This window comes from Callorhinchus milii, unplaced genomic scaffold (assembly GCF_018977255.1).
Source record: "Callorhinchus milii isolate IMCB2004 unplaced genomic scaffold, IMCB_Cmil_1.0 Scaffold14, whole genome shotgun sequence".
Lineage (NCBI taxonomy): Eukaryota > Metazoa > Chordata > Chondrichthyes > Chimaeriformes > Callorhinchidae > Callorhinchus > Callorhinchus milii.
The window spans coordinates 4,784,893-4,807,637 of NW_024704755.1; the positions used below are offsets into that span (position 1 = coordinate 4,784,893).

Here is a 22,745-nt window from a genome sequence, read left to right on the forward strand (position 1 = left end):
CTTATTCCTTTTTTGTGGCACCAAGGACCAGAATCCACCTAACTCCATCACTGCTGGGTGACTCATGCGTTGTTTGATCAGCAACAGCTGGGAGATCATTTGAATGACTTAAGTCACAGGTTCCCAGCAAGGGCTTCTGGTTGAGATTTTTCACACATTTAGGAACGTGATTTGATTAGGAAAATTTCCGAGGGTGTGAATTTTAAAAACATGAAAAAACAAAGCTTTCTAAAAAGCAGGGGATAACATGGGATGAATGTGCAACTCGGCAAAGTTTGATGATTGTGGAATTCTCTCATTTATTAGGTTAACATTGGGTAATCCTGATAGCGTTAGTACAACAATATTTTTTTAAAATTCTTTTTAAATCTTTTGAAAAATCATTCATACATTGTATAATGAATAAATAACAAGGTAGGAGCAGGTTGTCATTTTTTCTTTCTTGAGGTTGAACGTCTCACTTTTCATAATAGCCAAGGTTGATTTCAGACCTGGTGAAACTTGTACAGCTGAGACAAGTGAGATCAAGTGACAACCAACCAGGGGGACTTACACTTGTGACATTGGGAGAATGTGTGGTGAGAATTTCATTGATTTTGGTAATGAATTACAACTTGTTAATAATAATAATCCTTGCAGTTTATATAGTACCTTATCATGGCATTGAAACAGCTCGAAATGCTTCAGAGGATTTAGCAAAAAGTATAGTGGCGGTATGTATATTTGTAGGGAAATTTAGCAGCAGATTTGCACACAGTAATGTCCCACAAACAATGAAATGAATGACCAATTTTAACTGGGGGATTGCTGACGAGGACAAATAGTGCTTTGGGATCTTTAACATTCACCAGAATAGCCAGACGGAACCTCAGCATTGCACCAGAGTTTCAGCCTATACTATGAGATCAAGCCCCAGTGTAGAGCTTGAACCCACAACTTTCTGACCCAGAGAAAAGAATACCTCCAACTGAGCCAGGTTGGTTGCTGGTGGTCTATGTGTGGTAATTTTGTATAAATGATTTGGATTTTGGAACTGAATCTATGAAATGTCTCCAATTGATTTTTAAAAAATCTACCATTCTGTAAAAATGTAATTGCAATGAACAATATACATAGAGTTGTTTGCTTTCTGCAGTAAAGCTGATGGCTAACTATATGTTAACCCTTATAATTGTGATTTTCTGCAAAATACTGGAGAATCATAATTGCAGTGTTTATATGATTATTCATTCAAAACTACTTTTATCTCTAGCTTATTAATGATTAAAAGAAAAGGCAATAGCATTACTTTGCTGGAACTTAGTATAATGAAAAGTATATTTGGGATATTATTTAACTTGGACACAAGAACTTGCTAATGCATTTAAACCCATGCATTGCATGTTGCTGAAATAAATAGCTTCTATCCATTTTGTCCTGCCCTGCAGTCTATCAGTCAAACCTGTCAAAAAGCATTGCTGGTGGACCTAGTTTATTAAACTGCAGCAGTCTTTTCAAACATCTCAATGCAGTTTAGTTTAAAATTAAATCTATACCCAACACATAATTTTTAAGGGCATGTATATATAGTGGTTGATTTCTTCACGAAAGCTGAGTCTGACTACATTTATTTTAACCCTTATGTAGTGAATTATTATGCTGTGTAACACTTTGCAGAACAGTAGTCTGGATTTTATCCAGCTGCTAGAAAAATAATCTTCATCGAGGTTCCAATATGGAAGAAAAGAATTCCAGTTAATATGATCATTTTAGTGAGCAGCATTATTGAAAGCTGAAAATCCATTGTTATCCTTAAATTTAAATGATGCAACTAAACAAAGCTTCTTCAGCATTGTGCTAATATCAAGGACATTGTGATGCCTGTTTTCGAGGGAGATTTGTGCAGTTATTTGTTGCTTTAAACTGTAGCATAAATCAGAAAGAATATGTCTTAAATACCTACTACATCATTACAAAATAAAGATCGGCAAGCCACATCTATTGTGCTCCTGATTTTCTTGTTAAATGACTGCACTTTGTTGTGATTCATAAGAAAATGTTGACAGCCTCTGAAAATCCATGCAATAATTTATATCAGCCATGATGCTAATCGTAAACAACTTGCTTTTTCCGGTCGTGTACAGTTTCAGGGTGGGAACATAAAATGACTTGGAGCATCGATGCTACATTTTGATGGTTCAACTGCAAAACAATACATCATTTCAGCTAAAACCCCATCGTGACGTTTTATATCTTAAAAAAATTATGATTTTTACTACCAAGTCTACTTTTTATTAATTTCGTCTGGGAAGATTTTGCAATGCTATGATTTTATGTTATGAGCTTGCTGTCTGAGATTGTTTCAGTGGGAAGAATTCTGACTGCTGCTTCTGTAGCTGTTTTTAAATTTGACAGATGATGGAATCACAGATGAAATGTCTGAATCTCTAAATTGCCAACGATAGATATAACAGCCTAGTGCGCTCGCTCTCTTGTCTGCCCCCCCCACCCCGAAACCTGGTTATGCTCTGTAGTGCGTGTCTGTCTTTTGCATTAATTTAGTCATACAACCACTACAGCGCACAAATGTCCAGTTTCCTGCTGATTCTGTTGTTCAGCATTTTCTATTTTTTATGACAGTTTCGCAGTCTTGAAATTAGTTCTTAACACATTGGTCAAATTGCAATGAGGACAAATTATTTTCCGGCTTGTTCATTTCATGGGTTTTATATGTAAGCTTAATTTTAATTATCCTTATAGATGGTTTAGTGCAAGGCATAGATGCAGACCAAATAAGATGGCGACAGTGAAAGCTGCATTAAGCAATTAAAGATAGGCAGCGGAGAAATGAAATGATGTGGTGATTTTTCTTGGTAATTGCCTCAGCAATCGTCTTTGATCACAAAAGAGTAAGAGAGATGTGTGCAGTGACTTGACATCAGCATTTTATATGAGGATGCGCAATGTTAGCTGTGTGCAGCTTTACATAACCACGGCTGACCTGAAAGTCCTAGATGCATCTCTTTCATTTTAATTTAAAAATAACACTGCTGCTGCAGCACTTATGAATAATTAAGCTCTGCCAAATTTAGATGCATTGAAATGGGGTATAAATATTACCAGTGAAAGAGGTTTCAATGCCTCACTTAGCACAAATGCATGTTGTGTATGTGTGTGTGAAGGTAGATTCAGCAATCAGTACAAGGCTCTAATAGTAGCTGCTGTACTATTGATTTGCTGCAGACCATAGCCTCAGGACACTACATAGATAGTAATTAAAGGTAAATGATCTATAAGCCACCTGGGTCTTGTTCATTGCATCAGTGCTTTTGCAGGTACAGTTAGAAATAGACAATGTATAGCAGGACTTTGAAAATGGATACTGCGTACACTGTCCTGTGTTTGTGCTCTTTTGTTTTATTTTTAGCATCATTGATTTCTAAAAGTAATCTTGTGTTCTTGGAGTTTTTACATTCATTAAATGGATCATTTGTCATTTTTATAACCATTCACAACTAAAATGAAATATTCTACTTCTACAATGAACAGGCTGGTACAAATATTAAGATCTCTCTTTAAACGTTATCAGGGCGCTGTTTTCAATGAAACTCACTAAATGTCTGTTTTCAGTATATAGGTGGAAAATACTTCACCAATTCAAAAAAGACATTTACTTCAACAGTGCAGTTTGACTTTGTTAATACTGTAAATAGGTATCAAATCATTTGATTATTTTCCTCTACTATTTTTGCTTGTTACTTTCATCTTACCATAACATTTGCATTGCGCTGCAGAAAGAACTTGTTTATTCCTACATACGTGACTGAGTGTGAGATTGATTGTTATACTCTGGAAGCTTCAGACAACAATCAATTATGCTCCGTTATACTCTTTGAAACCCAACCTGTTTGAATCTCAAAGGAATTGCAACAGCTTTTTCATGTTTAAACGAGAAGAGAAATCACTATATTCTGATTTGAATTGTAGAGATTTAGATCTGTTGGTCAAAACTGGAAAGAAAATAATTACTATTTTACCTGTTCAGTACCTTTTCAGTTCTTACTTCAACAAATGGAAGTCAAAGAATGATCCAGTAATATTAGATCAATTCTTCTTTATTATAATAAAAACTCTTGTATTTGATAAAGCACCTTATCACGTTGTTGAGACATCTCAAAGCACTTCACAGGATATGTATTTTGTGGGCAAAAATGTGGCAGCCAGTTTGCGCACAACAATGTCCCACAAACATCATGAAGTCAGAATCGAGTCCACCCTCTTGGAGTCTAGTTCCTGAGCCAGATGGGTCCACTTTATTCTAGGGCACTGTTGATGATAATCCACCCAGCCTGGCTCCTCGGTAGGAATTGGAGGGACAAACCAAACACTGGGAGCAAGGATTCTTTAGCTCCTGTTAACCCTGCAAGCCAATGTTTTAACACGTAAGGTGGTGCTAGCTGGACAAGTAGCAGGAAATCTTGCCAGACAGTGATTTCAATAGCAATCTATGTCGTTTTCGCTGGTTAGACTCCAGCAGTACCCCAATACACAGTCTGGGGTACCCAGGCCTAGGCTCTTGACAACATGCGCTTAATACTCTTCAGAATTAGGTAAGCAGAATGCATCCCTCCAGGGAGAGATTATGCATTCCATTCCAATAAACATCTTGGGAATTTCCATGTATAGGTGGGATGCATGGAACTCTGGTTTGTATACTCTTAAGCATTGTGATGGGTTTCCGCACGTTTCAGACACCTGGCTGACCAAAAGAAAACTATATTTTAAGTTTGGTTTGCTGGCAAGTGGCATAATGGGAAGAAATAAATTCTTGACAGAAATGTTTTTAAATAATGTAGAGGAAGTTGTTTAAATTCAACCACAAGCACAAAAGACTTTTAGAATCCAATTTATAACTATTGCATATGGGAACATCTATATATTGCTATTGAAAAATGTTGCCGTTTTGGCCATAAATGGAGAATAATGAATACCTGTGAGAGATTACAAGGTAGTAATTTAGTTGAGGAGCTGAAATGACTTCATAAGTCGTCTAAATCCTGACATTAGATTGCAGTCTTGAAATCAATCCCCATGTTCCTTTGTGCTAATTTAGTCAGACATTTATACATCATACTACAGTTATCATTCTGTATTAATACCTGATGAGCAACAAATGGCACATTTTATAAGTTGAATTGTGTGATAGAGTATTTCATTCCATATTCACACAGGCCATATCAGACCGAAATTGCCACTATACCTTAACATGATCTGTATTTTCTAACTGAGATGGTCAAGGTGCCTCTCAGTAATTGTTTTGATACCCATATACACCAATCTAAGACTTTTCCTTCACTTCTGCAGTATCGGTTAAGCTAGAGATTTCATGTACTGCTTTATGGAAAGGAGACAGACACATTGTGACTCACGTAGACAATATTAATCTCCATCACTTTATAAAAATTGCTTCTGAACTTGGTATTTTATTTTCACAGCTTGGGAGCCCCCACAAAACCTTTCAAAAAAGTCAAGTTCAGTCATTCCGATCCAACAACCTACTGAAAGCTGAGGTAAAATTTACAGACGTTGTTGTAGAGCTAGCTTTTACTGTAGCAGTATGAGAACACTTGTTATGTTTCAATCCCATCATTTGAGACTCAATGTGCATATCAAAAAGGGATCAAAATAGCTTGTTTTTTTTGGAGTTTTATGCTTCGGTCCATTGAACAACACCCATTTTGGACAATACAGAAACAGTTATCTATGGGAACCAGGTTAATCCCTTTAGCATTCCAGTAATGAAATACAGCAAAAAAAAACTATCCAGTATGTGCAGCAATTTTCTAAAATTAATTCCACTGCACTGAGTAGATTAACATTTATTGATGGGAATCTCAGAAGAAGTCACTTATTTTCTTGACGTCCTTGTATATGAAACTTTATTTTCGATCAATTTCGAATGGATATTATTGTGTTCAGCATCAAATTCTGTGTCAGGTCTTGCCATTATCACCCCCACTGCAACCCTGTTATGTGAAGCAAAGATTTTTTAGCAGAATGAAAAATAGCATATTGGGGATGTGGCAGTAGTATCACAATTTATAAATTGCTAACACTGAAAGCTTTAACAGGCTGGGTTATATTATAAAGTAAGCAAGAAAACAAAAAATATATCAGTTGCATAAAAACAGCTGGGATTTTGTTAAAAATATATATAACACAATGGCTTGGTTCAAGGTTGTAAAACTACTTGATCTTTGCTCTTTCACTTTATGATATCTGTTTCCCTTGAGTGAGATCCAGCCTTGTAGCATTTTCTCAGTTTGTTCTCAAATATTTATCTGAAGTGTTGACACTAGATTTCCAATCAATGCACAAAAAAATGCAAGAAATGTCCTATTTCTGATAGGTTGGGTGAAGGATGTATGTTTTTCCTGGTGTGAGGGATCACAGAAAATGGTAGACTCAATTGCATGAATAAGAACTTGCTTATTTTTCCTCCTTGAAATGATTATTGTTGATTGGTTCCAAAATGTTGAACAAGGAGAAACCTTCTTTAACAAATTGTTACACCTTCAAGTGGAAAAACATGTATGGAGTAGCTGCCTATGTAAAAGAGGGTAGCATAAAACAGTCTGGTACGGGATCCTATAATAATAATGATGACCATTTCTGCAGAGTCATTGCGATTTTAGGCTTTCCAGCGCCTTGGGACGTCCTTCCGATGTGAAAGGCGCTGTACAAATGTAATCTTGTTGTTGTTGTAAAAGGTCATCTATGTCAGTGAACCTGCTACAGATTGTCCACAATTCCTAAATAATATGCTTCCTGAGTCATTGCTTTTATAGTTAGAAAGTATTTTCTCCACTGGCAATTGTGCATCAGGGTCTTGATACTATGGTTAACTTGTTATAAGCAGCTGCCCACCGAAAGTCTTATTGATTGGCTTTTCATATGACCTTTGGGACTACTGCCCCAATCTGAAGTAAAGACCCTTCACTGAGATTAGAAGGTTCACTTATCTAGCGTCTCCAGGTAGTTCCCAAAGTCTACGATTTCATCCCACATTTCAGATGTTAGCTTGTTTTCAGTGCTTTGAGATATTATTCAGTGTAAAGAGCGCAATATAAATGCAAGTTGTCATTATTGTTATCTATTTGATGAAATTAACACTTTTGTTTGTGTGGTACTCACATGTACATTCTGTTCCCACTACTTTTGAAATGTTGGCACTGAAAGTTGGAAGCACCTGTTGTTCATGTGTTTTGTTTTTGCTCCCCTGCTCCCAGGTGTGTGATCGTAGACAATGAGTGTTGACAGATAATTTAATCAAGGATGGCATTTCGGTTAAGCCCAATCATGTACTTAGCCAATATTCACGCGTATGTAATTTTCAGCAGGAGACACTGCAGAACGATTGGGAAACCCTGGCTGATTCTTTTCTGTAGCCCAGGAAAGCAGGCAGGGCTGAGGATTGTTGCTCAGGCTGCCATCATCAAATCGGGAATGTGAACCTGAAACCCTTTGAATTTAGTGTCTTTACTCAGAAGAGTCATCATGGTTTTTAGGTCTAATATTGTTCTATTTTATTTCATGGCGCACAAGTTCACATTTGTGGCAACAAACATCAAACTACAGCCTGTATATTCATAGACGGTGCACTATCAGGGTTGAATGTTATAGGCAGCTGCAGATAATAAAATTGTTTTTAAAACATTCTGTAATATTAACCAAATAATATTTATAAGATACCCTTCAGTTAACACTGGTATTTTTTAATAATCCAATATTTGACACCCCAGCTTTGGTGCCCAGCCAGTTATTTTGAGTACTTTGGTAGGTCCTCCCGATGTGAAAGGCGTTATATTAATGTAAATTTGTATTTTATTGTATGACATGCTTAGTTCTAAGCATCTTAACAACTTTATTTTGTTGATTGAGCAGTATAAATGTAATGATCTCAATATCCCAAATGACCACATAGATATTGTTGCATGTGTCTGAGCTATACAATGCCTTAACCTAATGCTTGACTGTTAATTTTAGTTGTATTTTATTGCTTTAATGCTATGAGAGATGTTCAGATTGTTGCTCAGTTAGATTGATCAACAGATCATGTTCAGTTTTTTTTCAGCAGAGGTTTGTGGCTTCATTTCTTTTGTCAAGATGAAGAGGCCATTGACTTGCTTGCTCTAGCCTTCTGCTCGATTTTTGTGGATTCAGTCAGGTTTTGCAATACTTAAAAGTGATCAATAAAGGGCAGATGGTAATGAAGAGCTACCTTTCAATGCAGAGCTGGGGAAATGGGACCTTGCTTAGCTGTATGGCTGCAGCAGTGGGTTTTCTTAGCGGATCAATAGCTTGTCTTGTCTTGCTAATTGCTCATTGGTTGACATTCATGGATTCTTTCTTAAAATGTAAACTCTTTTGCAGCTCGAGCGCCGTGATGGTACAATCCTGCATCTCCGTAAAGAGGTCCTCCAGTTACAGGAGAAGAGAGATAGGTTAACGTGTGAGGTATCTTAAATCTTTTAAATTTTATCTTTAGGTCTTGAAAAAACCCAAATGATTTACAAGCGAGAAATGTATTTGAGAGGACTAAATGGATTAGGCTGATTTAAATCCAGAGTGTAAGGGACATCAATAGTATTGGCTTTGTTGCTCACTGCCACCATATTGGCTTCCTGAAGACTTGAGCACAGCCTCATAACATAAAGTATTGTGATTCTGCCAATGTGTTTGTTTGCCTTTTTTTTAAATTTACTCGAGCATTAGGATATTAGAAATAACAATTTGGTATCTAGAATTTTTAATGTCGTTGTTGGTAGTTGGACATACAGGAGCAAAGGATTTACCAGCTGCAAGGAGAGCTAAAAGAGGGAGTAACTGAACTGAAGAAAAAGCAGGGCTGTCTCCAGCAGCTGCAAGAGGAGCTGCTCGCCACCAGAAATCAGTATGAGGAGGCCCAAAAGCAGGTAAGAGATTTACTTTAGCCTCAGGCTTTAAGGCCCTCATCTGCTGATGAAGCACATTTTAGATTTCAGGTATAAAATATATTTAGCTCTGTTTTTACTTGAGTTATTGTTATTGCATACCTAAATTTATTGATGATCATTGAGATTTTAAAAATGCACTGTTTGTTCCTTAACTGTTCTGGCTAAAATATTAATAATTGAGCAATCTTTTTTCCATAGAAAATATCTAAATTTGGGGAGGAAAAGAAGATAATTTGCCAATTTTTAAAAAAAAATCTTTCACGGACACGGACAAATTAATTTCGTTTTTTTAAAATCTGAAAATAACATCTATGTAAGACTCGTTTAATTCAAAGCCCAAAATAATCAGTTGCCTTAGCAGCCTCATCAATTACAACGGCAGAATTAGAAAATCTTCCATTGTAAAAAAAGACGACTGCCAATATATTGAGTAATTCTAGGCAATTAAACAAAGGATTCGAGAGCCAATAGTTCATCAACTGGTGTGTCATTTCAGTTTCAACCCTTGAAATATCTTTTTGTGGAAACTTTGAAATTATTTTATATAAAATTGTGGTCCTGAAAAAGGTCAAACGATTAAAACCATAGACTACTTAACACTACTCTCTTTATAATAGTATCTTTTTTAAAAAAATGTTGCCAGAATCTTTGAACAGTGAAGTCATTAATTCCCACTTATAACTGATTGCTTGGATTACCTGGGGTTTATTGGGGAAGCACTTTGCACCCTTGTGGGTCAGAAAATGATCTATCTGTTGAAGGAAATCGTTAATTGTATTACCAAGATATAGTATTGAGGTCATCTGACATTACAGTTCTGATGGAAGCTTGGAATAAGAACAAAAAAAAGGAAGAATCATGGCATGTCAATCAACATCTGAAGTGGAAAGGTGTATTGCTCTGGTCCTCCCTTAAATTTTAATGTCTATTAGATGCCAATTGACCTGCTGAGAATTTCCAACAGTGGGATTTAATTTGTGGTATTTCGTAATGGGATTCCTTTATAAATTAAGTTGAATAGATGATCAACTTTATTGGCATCTTCAGCCAGTCGATGAATGTCTTTTAAATGAATCTTAACTATATCCTAGGGTGAATCATTTAACAGAAAAGAACAAGAGTACATCACATTTTGTGTCAAGGTTTTGCAAGAGTAACTGTCATACTTCCTACTCACAAAGGTTACAAAGGTTTTGGGAAAGAACTTTAAATTTTGTATGAGGAACTAAAGCGTGCAATTGGCTACCATGTTTCACCCACACAACAGTCACTCCACTTTACAGTATATATTCTGTGAAGCACTTTGAGATGTCTCAACAACGTGATAAGGTGCTATGTCAAATGCAAGGATTATTATTAATTTAGTGTTTATATTACAAAAATCTATAGCAAAATCACTAAAGAAATAACTTTTATAGGCTTGCAAAAGCAATAGGATACTGACACCTGAGGATTTGTGCTGGGCAAATCAAACAACATGAAACTCTGATGCATAGTTTCTAAGAATGTTCCACAATTATTACTTTTTGGGATAAAATATCCTAGTTTTGACAACTACTGGTATGTGATAGATTGCACTGTGTATGTGGCCCATTGCACAATTTGATGTTATTCTGATGGTCTGTTGATGATAATAATAATAATACAAAAAATGTAGACATGGAAATATCAACAGGATATTGGTTGTTCAAAGGCTAGAGAGTGCCAGGAAATTGCAATATATGAAAACATTCTTGCAGGCTTCAGGGCAGATTAAATGAGAATAGTCAAATCTGGATTGTAGTATAGGAACATTCCTCTGCTTTGTTCATTGAAGATTCTTGAGCTACACTTTCTCCATATTAAGAACCTTTTAAGATGTTTTTAAACCAACAATGGCACAAGAACAGCCTATTTTTCTTCTAGTGAAAAAAAGGTTTGTTTATTGTTCCAATTATTCAGGGACCTGTTATTTATAACTCATTCGGTATCCTGTGTAATGGTGCACAAATGCCTGCTCTAAGGTCAGGAAAAAGATGGCAGCACATTTTGAAACATTGGCTTTGGGCCCATCCATTGTGCCCAAGTCAAGAGTCTTCAGGAATAATGATATGTTTTATAACAGATTTGGTAAAATTTTTGATCTATTATGTAAGGACACAGTTTTCGTCCGATGGAATTCAAACATGTTGTTACACTCCAAATCCTTATAGCAAATAAAACGTTTATAATATTATTAGCTTTTGGTATTTTATGCTGCAATGGAACAAAAATCTCATTCAAACTCCATGACTCAGTCCTGGAATGCATGCTACTTTGGGCCAAGATGGCTGTAATTCTTACTATTTATCCTATCTGAACATTCAAAGGTTATAACTACTGGTGGCCGGGCCTTCAGCCTCTCAGCCCCGAGGCTCTGGAACTCCATCCTCCAGTGCCTTCGCCTTGCTTACTCCCTTTCCTCCTTCAAGACCGGTCTCAAGGCCTTTCTCTTTGACCGTGCCTTCAGCTCCCATCTCGACTCTCTACCCCCTCCTCGCTCCCTCCCTTCCCTCCCCTCACCCTGACCATTTCCCCCCAATGCTCGGGTCCTGACCCAACTGTACAGCGCCTTGGGACGTCCTCCCGACGTGAAAGGCGCTCTATAAATGAAATCTTGTTATTGTTGTTGTACTACTACTAAGTTAAGACTTCCTCACAGACAAAATGAAACGCTCAAATTTTTCCCTAAAAATCTTACTAATTATCTGCTACACTTATTGTTTTTTTGGATGTTGTTAAAAATTGTCTGTGGCATTTGCCTACAAAACATTTTGTTAAACACTGTGAGATGTTTCAAAGTGATAAATTCAAGTATTATTATCATTATAAATTCTGTTTTCCATTGTTCCCCTATTGAATTGCATCCATTTATAGCTCATGCAAAGAACTTTAATCTCAGAGAGAGGAAGTCTGTTTATGGAATTAATGTTTTTTTTGTTATTAAAGTGTTGCTTTTATTTACCAGATAAGTCTTATCTATACATTGCAGAGAAATGATTGAGACTGTAGCAACTACCCATCAATCCAGAAGTGTTACATTTTGAGGCCACTAGAATAATTTTAATACATTTTTACTACATTTATTAAACATTCCAATTATGGTATTAAATAACGCTGTTCTAAATTTTGTTTGTCTTCCACTTGTGTAATATGATTTTAAAAATTAATTCTGGCAATTTTTATTGCCATAAATTCAATTCCATAATGAGTTTATTAATGTGAAACATTAAAGCCGCAATATATGAAACAGTTAAAAGATATTTGCTGACATGTTTTACAATTTCGAAATATAGAATGGATAGACAAATCAAAAATTAATGCCTGTCTCATTGAAAAGGGTAAGACTGTGGCTCATTGTAATTGTGTCAATTTAATCTTAGCTTGCAGAGAGTAATGGATTTCTATCCCAAGTTAAAGCTGAGAACCAGACCCTGAAAGTCTATAAATTGGAACAAAGTACTGAGGTAAGGTATGAATTAGCAAATATATGCAGTTCTTCATTATTCTAGTATTCATTAAAAAAAATGCCCTCTTTTCCTCTTAGTCAACTTCTCTTAGCCACGCCACACATAAAACACTAGTTGATAGTTCCTGACTTCCCTGTATATCCAATATTTATTTCAAGGGGAGCAGGTTTAACTTGTTTTTTGGGTTGTAAAACATATCATGGTAAGTGGTCAAAAACAAAATGATAGAGAAGTAAAAGTAGGTACAATTTTATAAGTTGTCTGCAGACAGTTCAACATTACTATTACAGTTTAAGGATGCTCCTTATGTGTGATAAAAGTGAGTCGGGTCCAACTTGCTTTCAGTCTATTCAAGTAAGAGGATAATTTAGAGTGTCAAGCAAGGATTCATCAGATTAATACGTGGAACAAGGGGACTTAGCTAAAATAAGAGTTTGGGTAAATTTGGGTTATGTACCTAGACTTGTGAAGATTAAGGGGTGATATTTAAGATATTTTCTAGGCCAAGGTGGCAGACAGTGATGAAGTGAATGACCAATTTTAGCTGGGGGATTCTTGGTCAGGACACCAGAAGAAACTCCATTCTAATATGCGATCTTAATGGGGTATGTAGCACACCCCCAGCATTGGAGATTGTTATAGATCGTTAGCTTAGACTGTGAGTTCCAAGTGCTGAGTGGGGCTTAAATACAAGACAATACAAAAGGGATCGGACAGGTTGATAAAGAGTTAGCAGGTTGGAGATGTAAGAGTGGGCAAGGCCATGGAAGGCCTTGATAGTGAGGACGAGAATTTTGAATTCGATCCTCTGAGGGATGGGGAACCAGTGGAGCTGGGCGAGGATGGGTATGACGTGGTCACGGAGCCTGGTGTGGGAGAGGACACGAGCTGCAGAGTTCTGGATGATCTACAGCTTGTAGAAAGCATTTCTTTTATCATGCATTGGGTCATCTTTTCACTCCCCTCCTCTCCCTGCTTCCAACTTCAGCTCGGGTTCCCATCCAGCATTGCTAAACACTTTGAGATGTTGTCCCGATATGAAAGGTGCTTTATAAATGTAAATTGTATTCTTGCTGAAAACAAAAGTGCTTGCAACAGAACCTGACTGACACTTAACGATGATTAACAATGGGGTTTATCTGTACATTCTGCAGTATCTTATCCTTTCCTCTATTGCCTTCTTTTGGTTAAACCACAAATATTGGCAAGAGAAGCCATGTGGGAGTTTGTGTCCAGTTTCTTGCCTGAATAAAAATAAAGCATTTTGACATTAAATAATTGAACATTGTCAAACTTAAATGAAATGTGAGCTTTTTTTTATTAAATTAAATTTTTCGACTCATATTTATCAGATTGTTTTTTCTTAACAGATTGAAGCACTCACAGCCACCATTCAGAACCTTGAATTATCTGCCACAAATGTGAATGCAGCATTTACTGCTGAAGCAGCACAGAAGCACAACGAGCTGGTATCTACAACAGAAGAGCTTAAGGAAAAGCTAGCAGAAACACAGGCTGAACTCAGTCAAAAGGATGATGCCACACAAAAACTAAAGGCACAACTGCAGAACACCAGCCAATGGGTGAGAGACATAAAATATTAAACTGATAAGATAATGCTACTCCAGATGTACAGCAATCGCTTGAAGACGCAGCATCTGCTTTTGCTTGTCCTATTAGAATAAATTTCAAAGGCGAGCCAAGTGTCTTTTTATAAAAAAAACAATTTTTTTAAGAACTATATGAATGAACCCTTTATGAAGTGCTATATTTTGGCCTGACTGACCTTAGCTGTATTTCTGTATGAGGCCTACGTTTTACTTAAGATTCCTTGTGCTATACTCGGTGGAGCCCCATTATAACAGTGATTGTAATCCATAAAAACAAAAATAGTATAATGAGTTACTAAAGCTGATTTCACTGCATCTGACCATTCAATCCCCTCTCCAAAAAAGATCAAGTTCCAGATCAATTCCTGTTTGCTGTATTTTGCCAATTTGTCCTACTATCTCTCAAACCACTCTCAAAATGTTATGCATATAGTAATTGATGTACTTTTTTGGCATAAAAGTTCTTATAACATTTTAAGTTGCTGTAGAAGCAAAGATGGGAATTATTTTTATATCCATCTTTGAACATTTAATATGTAGCTGGATTAGATTTATTACAGGGATTAAATTGAAATTATTAATTTGTAATATTTTTGCTGATTGATTTCACCTAATTTGTGCTGAAAAATCCTGATGTGTATCTTGTATTTCAAACAAGGAAGGTAAAAATCCCAGAACTGGATTATGGGACTACTTCTTCTTTCATTCTGTATTCCAGATCCATAATATAAAAGTGTATAAAACAAATCATTGACCTTACCAATCAGAAATATCACTAAATACACTGGCTTTGTGATAACAACTCCTAGTATCATTTTATGTAAAACATTTTCAAAACATGCACACCTCTCCCTAGTGTGATAGTTAAAATGCAGTATTTTACNAAAAAGACTGTTAAAAACTATAATTCTTGGTAAGTTTAATGGTCTATCGATGGCAAAGTGTCCTGTTTAAACATTTAGATATACCTGAAATATTAATACTCTGGCTGTACTGCATTTGAGAAACCAGAATGGCTCTAAAATCCAGTTCCCAAAACCCAATATAATCACCATGGTTTCTTTCTGAACCGGCCACGTTCAGAAAAAAAATTAAACTAACGCAATGTGCAGAAATCTGTCAGGTCCTAATAGTAAGTGGCGGGAGTATAACTACAAAATATTTTGCTCACCAAATACAGTATCCCAGAATGCATAGTGCAATGAGAGGATGATGTATCTTTTGCCATTGTTGAACAGTGCATTCTGGGCTGGTGAACGCACATTTTAAAATATTTATCGATCTAGCAGTAGAAGTCTGATGTCTTCTGCTTCGGTTCATTTTCAGATGGTTCCTTCAGATTATATTTCACCAGCTGACCAGTGGGTTCAGCTTGTTAGACTTCAGTACCCCAACAAGGAATCTGGGGTCCCCAATCCTTGATTCTTGCTAACCTGCCCCAAATGCTCTCTGGAATTAAGTAACTAGGATGTGTCCCTCAAGGAAGAAAATACGCATCCCATTCCATACACGGGAATTTCCATGTCTAGGTGCATATTCATGGAACTCTCAGTCTTTTGTTTGCCTACTCGTAAGCATGATGATGGGTTTCCGTGTGTGCCAGACACCCAGCTGAGTCCAAAAAAAGGAAGCAATTGTGTATTTTGACTTTTTGGATGTTGGCTAATATAAGTACAAAGATATATTTGGTTATATAGTTAGCTTGTGTTGGGGGTAAAAATGTAAGAGAACAAGCTTGTGGTCGGAAGACTAATTGAATATAATAAGAACTGAGACAAAATTGCAACCGCAAAATGTTTCATCTAGCCTGATATTAACTTAAGGTGTGGCATGTGATCTTTATTATTTCAGGTGACTAAAATATCATCTTCCAATCCAACATCCTGGCATGGAAGTGGTAAAACTAATACTATAAAATGTAAAATGCCAACAAATCTATTGAGGGGAATAAAAGCCATCTCTATAAACACTTTGAACAACAAAACTGAATTAAAATTGATGGAACTTAAATACTTAGAGAATAGTGGATACCGGGAGAGGTTTCCACACAGTAATCTCATTGAAAGGTTTGGATAATGTCATAGACCACAATCATGAAGTTGAAGTGCTTTATAACTGTCTTCTGGAGTCTGGGGTGAGATTACTGCCAGGGAATGTTTCCCTGATGTCCATGTGTTTTTTTTACTCTTATAGGTTTATGTTGTTTATGATGGTGGACATAGATTTCATATACTGTTGAAGCATTTTATGTATGATGACATGCTCTAAAGTATTAACGATTGTGATTTAATCGCTGCAAACTTATCAAGTGCTGTAATAATATGCAGTTGATTAGCAGATTGTAGTTGATTGTAATGTCTGGAAAACTGCAGAGGATACAGAAAACCTGCTCCTAGTATTGGCGACACTCTTAAAGTTGTATTCAAGGAGGCAAGAGATTCCTTAACATAAAGCTTATCAGATCTGGGTTGGGTGAAGGGGGTGCAGTCTAATGCTGTTGTTGCTGCAGTTTATTACTTTGTGAAGGCTTGGCTGATGCTATTTTTACAAAACTACCTGATAGTATAAAACTGTTGCCGACATGTATAAAATGAAGGTTGGCCTCAGTGTCCAGTTGAGTCGAGATTTGCTTAAAGCGTACTGTGTACCCCACAGTTTACCAGAAGTGTAGTCAATGTTTCTGGCGCTGATTTACCCGTTTCCTGTGTTTAAAAATGGCTGACTTCCAAGTTGTTGCTGATGTCACTTCCTGCGTGTTTTGGGCAGGAAGGGTTGCTGATGCGTTGCCCATGCACTCTGTGCAGATAGTTTAGATGTCAGCAACACTTCTTGCACAGATGAGTGCACAGGAGTGACATGAGTGACAACCCAGAGGTCAGCCATTTTTAAGTACTTCGTTATAATGCTTCATCTGAGATATTGGTCATCCCAGATGACCATGTTGTAAAGGGGTTGCCCTGTATTTTTAATGCGCCTAAGGACTGCACCTGAAGTCTAGTGCGAGTACCAGTCAGTGATATCACTATTTGCTCAGGGACAGTGGTACAATGGACACTGTTCCATGGACATTTTTTCTTGTAGTGAACTTACTTTTCCATTGTGGCATAATTTTAATTACCTTGTTATTTTCACTTTCCTTGCTCACAATAACACTTCTCTGACTCAGTACAGTGTTTGTGCAACGGCTTCTGCACATCTTGTGAGGAGTTCCTCCATCTGAATGACAGAGCATTGGCACAATCAGTGACGTATTGACACTGTAAGTGATACATTGCCACCCCAGCCACTTCATTGCAAGTTGGGTGTTTTTTTTACCCCACTGATCATGTACTCCCATTTCTCATTAACCGGTACTTGCAGAGGCTCGTTGCTGAAACCAGCTTTTCACAGCTGTTGTTGATCCAATTTCCACCACAATTCTGTCCGCCATGTTTTGATCCTTAGGCTTCTCAAAACGTGTAGGGTCAAGTGGCCTATTAACCACTGCACAAATATGAAAAGATCATTATTAGAAGTGCATTGAGATTGGCCAATATTTCACTCTGTTGCCACTTACAAATGTGCATTTCTTATATATGCCACTAAGGGATGGTATGTGCTCTAGTGGGTTTGTTAGCGAATCCTTCAAAAGTTTAAAATACCTGCTTTATGCCAGAGGAATGTCAGGCTGCATATGTTTAAAGCAAGCAATCTTAGTACATATTAATGGATCCTTGATCAAAGAAAACACTAAGAACATCATTGCAGTCTACTAGAGCCTTTGGCAATAAATGTACCAGTATAAAACATTGTCCACAGAAATCTACTTATTGATGAAGAGGTGCATAAACCTGGAAGGGAAGCCTAATGGAAAAATATGAACACACAGAACATAATGATCAGAACATGAAACAATTTTTTTAAAAAAACATGACTGGTTAGATGTGCTTTTCTTTATATTTTATGTGCTCTTGAAAAAAGATTTTTAAGAAAGCCATAATAATTGCAATTCTTATGGCACAGTGGTGAGAGATTTTATACATCATGGCTCCAGGTACATATATTGTTAGTTAACAGTTCATTTTTTTACCAGTCTCTATATAGTTAGACGCATACACTGTAAAATAAAGTTTTGCACGACTTTATTCAGTAGGTGTGCTTACCATCATATCTGCAGCATCAGCACGCATGAGCAAGTGTAGACTACCGGGAAAAGCTTAGCAAATACACTGAAAGGTCAGTCTGTGGCATCTGTTTAAATAAGGCTTGTCTGCCAAAAGAAACAGGCCTATTGTTTCCATTTTTTAAAAATGCTTAGGAAAATGATGATATAGCGCAAGAAGCACAGCATTTGAAGAATCTAAATTAAAATGCAAATTACACTAATCTGAAAATTATTTGCAATTTTTGAAAAACAAATCGGATATATTTGGCACTTAAGCTGATTTTTTTGATAAGAAATGTCAAGTGGCAGCTTGATGGAAGCAATATTTCTGGATTAATTTGCCTTAGGAACCTTCTGATTGCATTTTTCAGAATATCTAGTTTTAGCAATTTAATTCAAAATGTATTCATTTTCTGTACAACACCCCTATTTCTGCTTTACAATAGCCAGTATTGCAAACATATTAAATTATTTGTGTTGATGTGTATTATCTTTTAGACAACAAGATTTCTGCATTGACCTATTTTATGCAGTATTGTAGAATATGTGTTGTGGATATTGACCATTTTAAATTAATAATTTTCAAAACTGATCAAACCTTGCTGAGTTTTCCAAGAATCTCTATAATTGCAGTGATGAAGGGTTAGTTACTCAGCTAACTATCTTCTCATGTCCAGATTAATGCTAGCTTTCATTCCACACAAATATTGCATAGTTTCTTTATTATTGCTTCAAATCTCCATTCAGTTTAAATTAAAAATGAAGCCAACAGAAGCAACCATAAGGAGCTTTTATTTTGTCTTTCGTTTGTAGGAGTGTGGCAAATCAGACCATACATAAATTTTGAACAAATTTGTTATTTCCTTCTGATACAGAAATTTTTAATGTAAGAATCTAGTACAGTCCAACCTACAAAGAATAACTACTTATATGACTGAAACATGAATTCTTCACAAGATATAAAATAGTCAGATTCTGTTTTAGTTTCGAAAATGTTATTAATTGTACTCATGGAAGCAATATTTCTGGATTAATTTGCCTTCGGAACCTTCTGATTGCATTTTTCAGAATATCTAATTTTAGCAATTTAATTCAAAATGTATTCATTTTCTGTACAACACCCGTGTCTTTTTGTTATTACCAATATTTGGGAGCAGTGAAAACCAAATTTGCATATTTTTAATTAAACTATCAAATCCTTTAATGCATTCTAATATGCTGCTATAGACACCTAAGAAAATGAATCAGATTCAACCAATTAGAGTGGATACTTAATCAAAGGCTCTACCGTCTAACAGAAATGTAGAAATCTGGAAATCTATCCTAATATTTCTGTTTAAAATGAGTGTATTATTTCATATACTGTATAAAGATTTTGTTTTCTCTAATCTACTGCAAAATATCCTTCATTGCTAGAGTAGCAATATCATAAATAAAGTGAATACTCCCTCCTTTCAAATGTCACAATACATAGTAATGAGACTTGGATTGCTCTAGCATAATCGTATCAAGAAACAGTAGCTGCAATTTCTAACTTTAAAAAGGGTATGATATAGGCTGAATAAAATAATTGCTATTCGAGGGACCATTACCACTCACGTCTGTAATCCTGGGGTTCAGATAGTGTTAATTGCTCAAGCTTTAGGATGTTAATATATGACTGTTTCTGAACCCCTTTATTACAGTTACAATCATGCCGCTTTTGAACACACACATATATATGACCGTATATGATTCTACTTGCAGTTATTGGTGGAAATATATTTAGTGATGCAAAAACGTTTTGGATTTTTATTTCCACCCAAGGTTTTGCTTTGGACTTGTCCTTATTATAGTAATTTTATATAGATTGTTGAATAATATAATTGGTTTGTACATGTCTGCAAAAAGTAAGGTTGGGTTTGCAATCATTTACATTATTTATGCAAAATCATTATGATTAAATGCTGTAATAACGCAGGGGTTGAATTTAGGTGCGTGAACCTATGACACCAAGATGATTTTATCTGAATATTATTTCGACACTACAGACGACAAACGCCATGTAACACAGAATTCAATTGAGGAAGGGTGTTTCCAGTTGTTAGTGCTGTGTGAGTGTACACAGTTGTGGAGACCTGGGAAGGAATGCAGTGTGAACATTTGAAATTTAACTGAATGGTTCATAGGTTTCATTTTGACATGTGTCAGCTGTCAAGGTGCAGTGTCAGTTTCATAACTGAAATTTCATGTCATCTGATTAATGGCCTTAATTAAGAAAAGAACCCAAGCATGTGAGGAGTGCAATGGCTGAAAGTTCTTGTTTTGCAGCCTCGCTTCTCCTACTGCACAGCTCATCCTTCTAAATTTAAACTCAATTTTCATCTTTTCAGGCAGAAGAAACCAAGTTGCAGCTCAAAGGGGTGCAAGCTGCAATAGAAACCATGAAAAACAAATATACTGTTGCAGAGAACGAGGTACGAATAATAAAATGGCAGTTGGAATAGCAGAATGCACGTAGAAAATGCATAATCGTATATTATCATTTATAATCACTGTGGGTGGATTTAGCCTTTCCTTTTTACTGCAGCAGAACTGGGAATAATTGAGTATCTGATGGAACAAAGGTTTTTCATGTATTCTGATAACTGTTAATGCTGTGCGCTCGTTTTGTCTAGCTGTCTGGTCTGATCTCCCTGCCAGACAGTCATTGCACTATAAGTCAGTTTTAATGTCTGGTAAGCACTGTAAATTTCTACAGCTGCCATTTTGGAATTATGCAGTATAATAGAATGAAGTAATCTTGAACACATAGTCAAAGAGAGCCACCAACTGGGTGCTTTGCAATACTACAATTATGACGATGGGCGACAGGAAAAACAGATATTTGTAGCTTTTATATTTACCAGTAAATGTTATATGTTTTGCATGAAGCTCAATGCACACTTTAGATTTGTGATTATAGAACAAAATGTATCAGTAAATATGCTAAATTTATGGTTTGCCAGTTGCACTCGGGTGCTTTTACAGATGGGATTTGTCTCATACACTGTATCTCACATTGGGAAAAGCACATCCGAACATTTACTTTATGGGGCATCATTGGAGTCGAAGCCGTGGCTTAGTCTTTGTTTTGGTTATATTGTCTTATCTGAACTTGAGTAATATTGCCTTTAAATCTGACTGCTTTCTGTAATTAGTATTTCTCGTTCATTATTGTAGTAATAATAATTACACTTTTAGAATTGCTTCCTCCACTTATGCTTTATTCAGGGTCTGAAATGGTATGGTGCCCTGATGCAGTATATAAGCACAAAAATAAATGTGTAAAGTCCATAATAGTAGCTACAGTGTGGAATGCAAAAACAAATGTATTTCAGAGCCTACCAGGAACCAAAAAGTAACGTATTCTGGTGGTCATATAAAAAAAGATTAATTAAAAAGGGGTACAAAAGTAAAAGAGTAATAAAAAAGCAGATTTTATGTAGCGCAAGTGGGCACCATTTTTTTTAAACATACAGCAGTAAATTGAAAGCTGCAGACTAGGTGAGTCCATTAAGGGTTAAGTTAGGAAGGATTGGCAGATATGTTAAATGGATTTTTAACATCCTTTTTACATAGAAAGATTGTAGTGAAATTCCCAACTTATTTGTTCCACCTCAGGAATAATTGACATAAGTAGGAATCAGTAGCGTATGTGTGTGGTATGAAAAAAAATAATTTGGACAAGTTGTTGCTTCGGCTAGATTTCTGATTTTAGGAGCCCCCTGAATGTTGGAGTTGTAGGTAAGAAATTAAGCACAACAAATGTTATTCTGTTATTCAAAATGGGAGTGAGACATGATCTTGGAAACTACACCAGTTAACTTAAAATCTGTAGTGGGGGGATACTTGAGTTACCTTATGCAAGATTTTATTGATGCCCATCTAAAAGCATAGTGTCTATATGATATTATCAGTATGACTTCGGTAGTGGATTATGAGAGGAGATGTTAATGTAGCTATTAACATAGATAAATGTAAGATAATGCACATTGGAAACGTAACCCATAAACATGTGTACATGTTGAAGACGTATTCATTAGCTGAGGCAGCAAGGATTTGTGCGATTATTGATCATTCACTGAAGGTTTCCAGTCAATATGCAGCTGTTATCAGCAAAGCTAATCAAATACTTGAATGGATCTCAAAGCCAGTTCACTACAACTTAGAAGAACTTATTCTAACCTGGTATAGATCACCATGAGGCTACAGTTAGAATATTGTGTGCTGTCTAAGCACCCTACCATCTAAGGGATATTAAATGAATGTATTAGAGACGGTTCAGAGAATAGCAATCGGGATGATCCAAAACTCGCTTTCACTGTGGAAGAGAAGATTGAGGGGGATATGATTCAGGTCTTTAAAGTGCTGAGAGGCATAGATGATGTAGATTTAAGCAGGCTATTTGATTTTGACAGCAAATGCAGCTCCAAAAGACAGGATTAAAATGAGCAGCATCAAGACTAGAGAAGACATTTCACTCAATGATTCCAATAGGGACTGTAAG

General features: G+C 36.2%; 1 protein-coding gene across 1 annotated transcript in view; it reads left to right on the forward strand.

Annotated features, from left to right (window-relative positions):
• LOC121850145 (early endosome antigen 1-like) overlaps nucleotides 1-22,745 on the forward strand; it is a 116,150-nt gene that overhangs the window by 52,641 nt on the left and 40,764 nt on the right. The window contains exons 8-13 of the mRNA XM_042340385.1: nucleotides 5,475-5,549; nucleotides 8,413-8,496; nucleotides 8,808-8,954; nucleotides 12,377-12,460; nucleotides 13,834-14,046; nucleotides 20,590-20,673. Coding sequence (XP_042196319.1) covers nucleotides 5,475-5,549; nucleotides 8,413-8,496; nucleotides 8,808-8,954; nucleotides 12,377-12,460; nucleotides 13,834-14,046; nucleotides 20,590-20,673 — 687 coding nt within the window. The remainder of the gene's footprint in view (nucleotides 1-5,474; nucleotides 5,550-8,412; nucleotides 8,497-8,807; nucleotides 8,955-12,376; nucleotides 12,461-13,833; nucleotides 14,047-20,589; nucleotides 20,674-22,745) is intronic.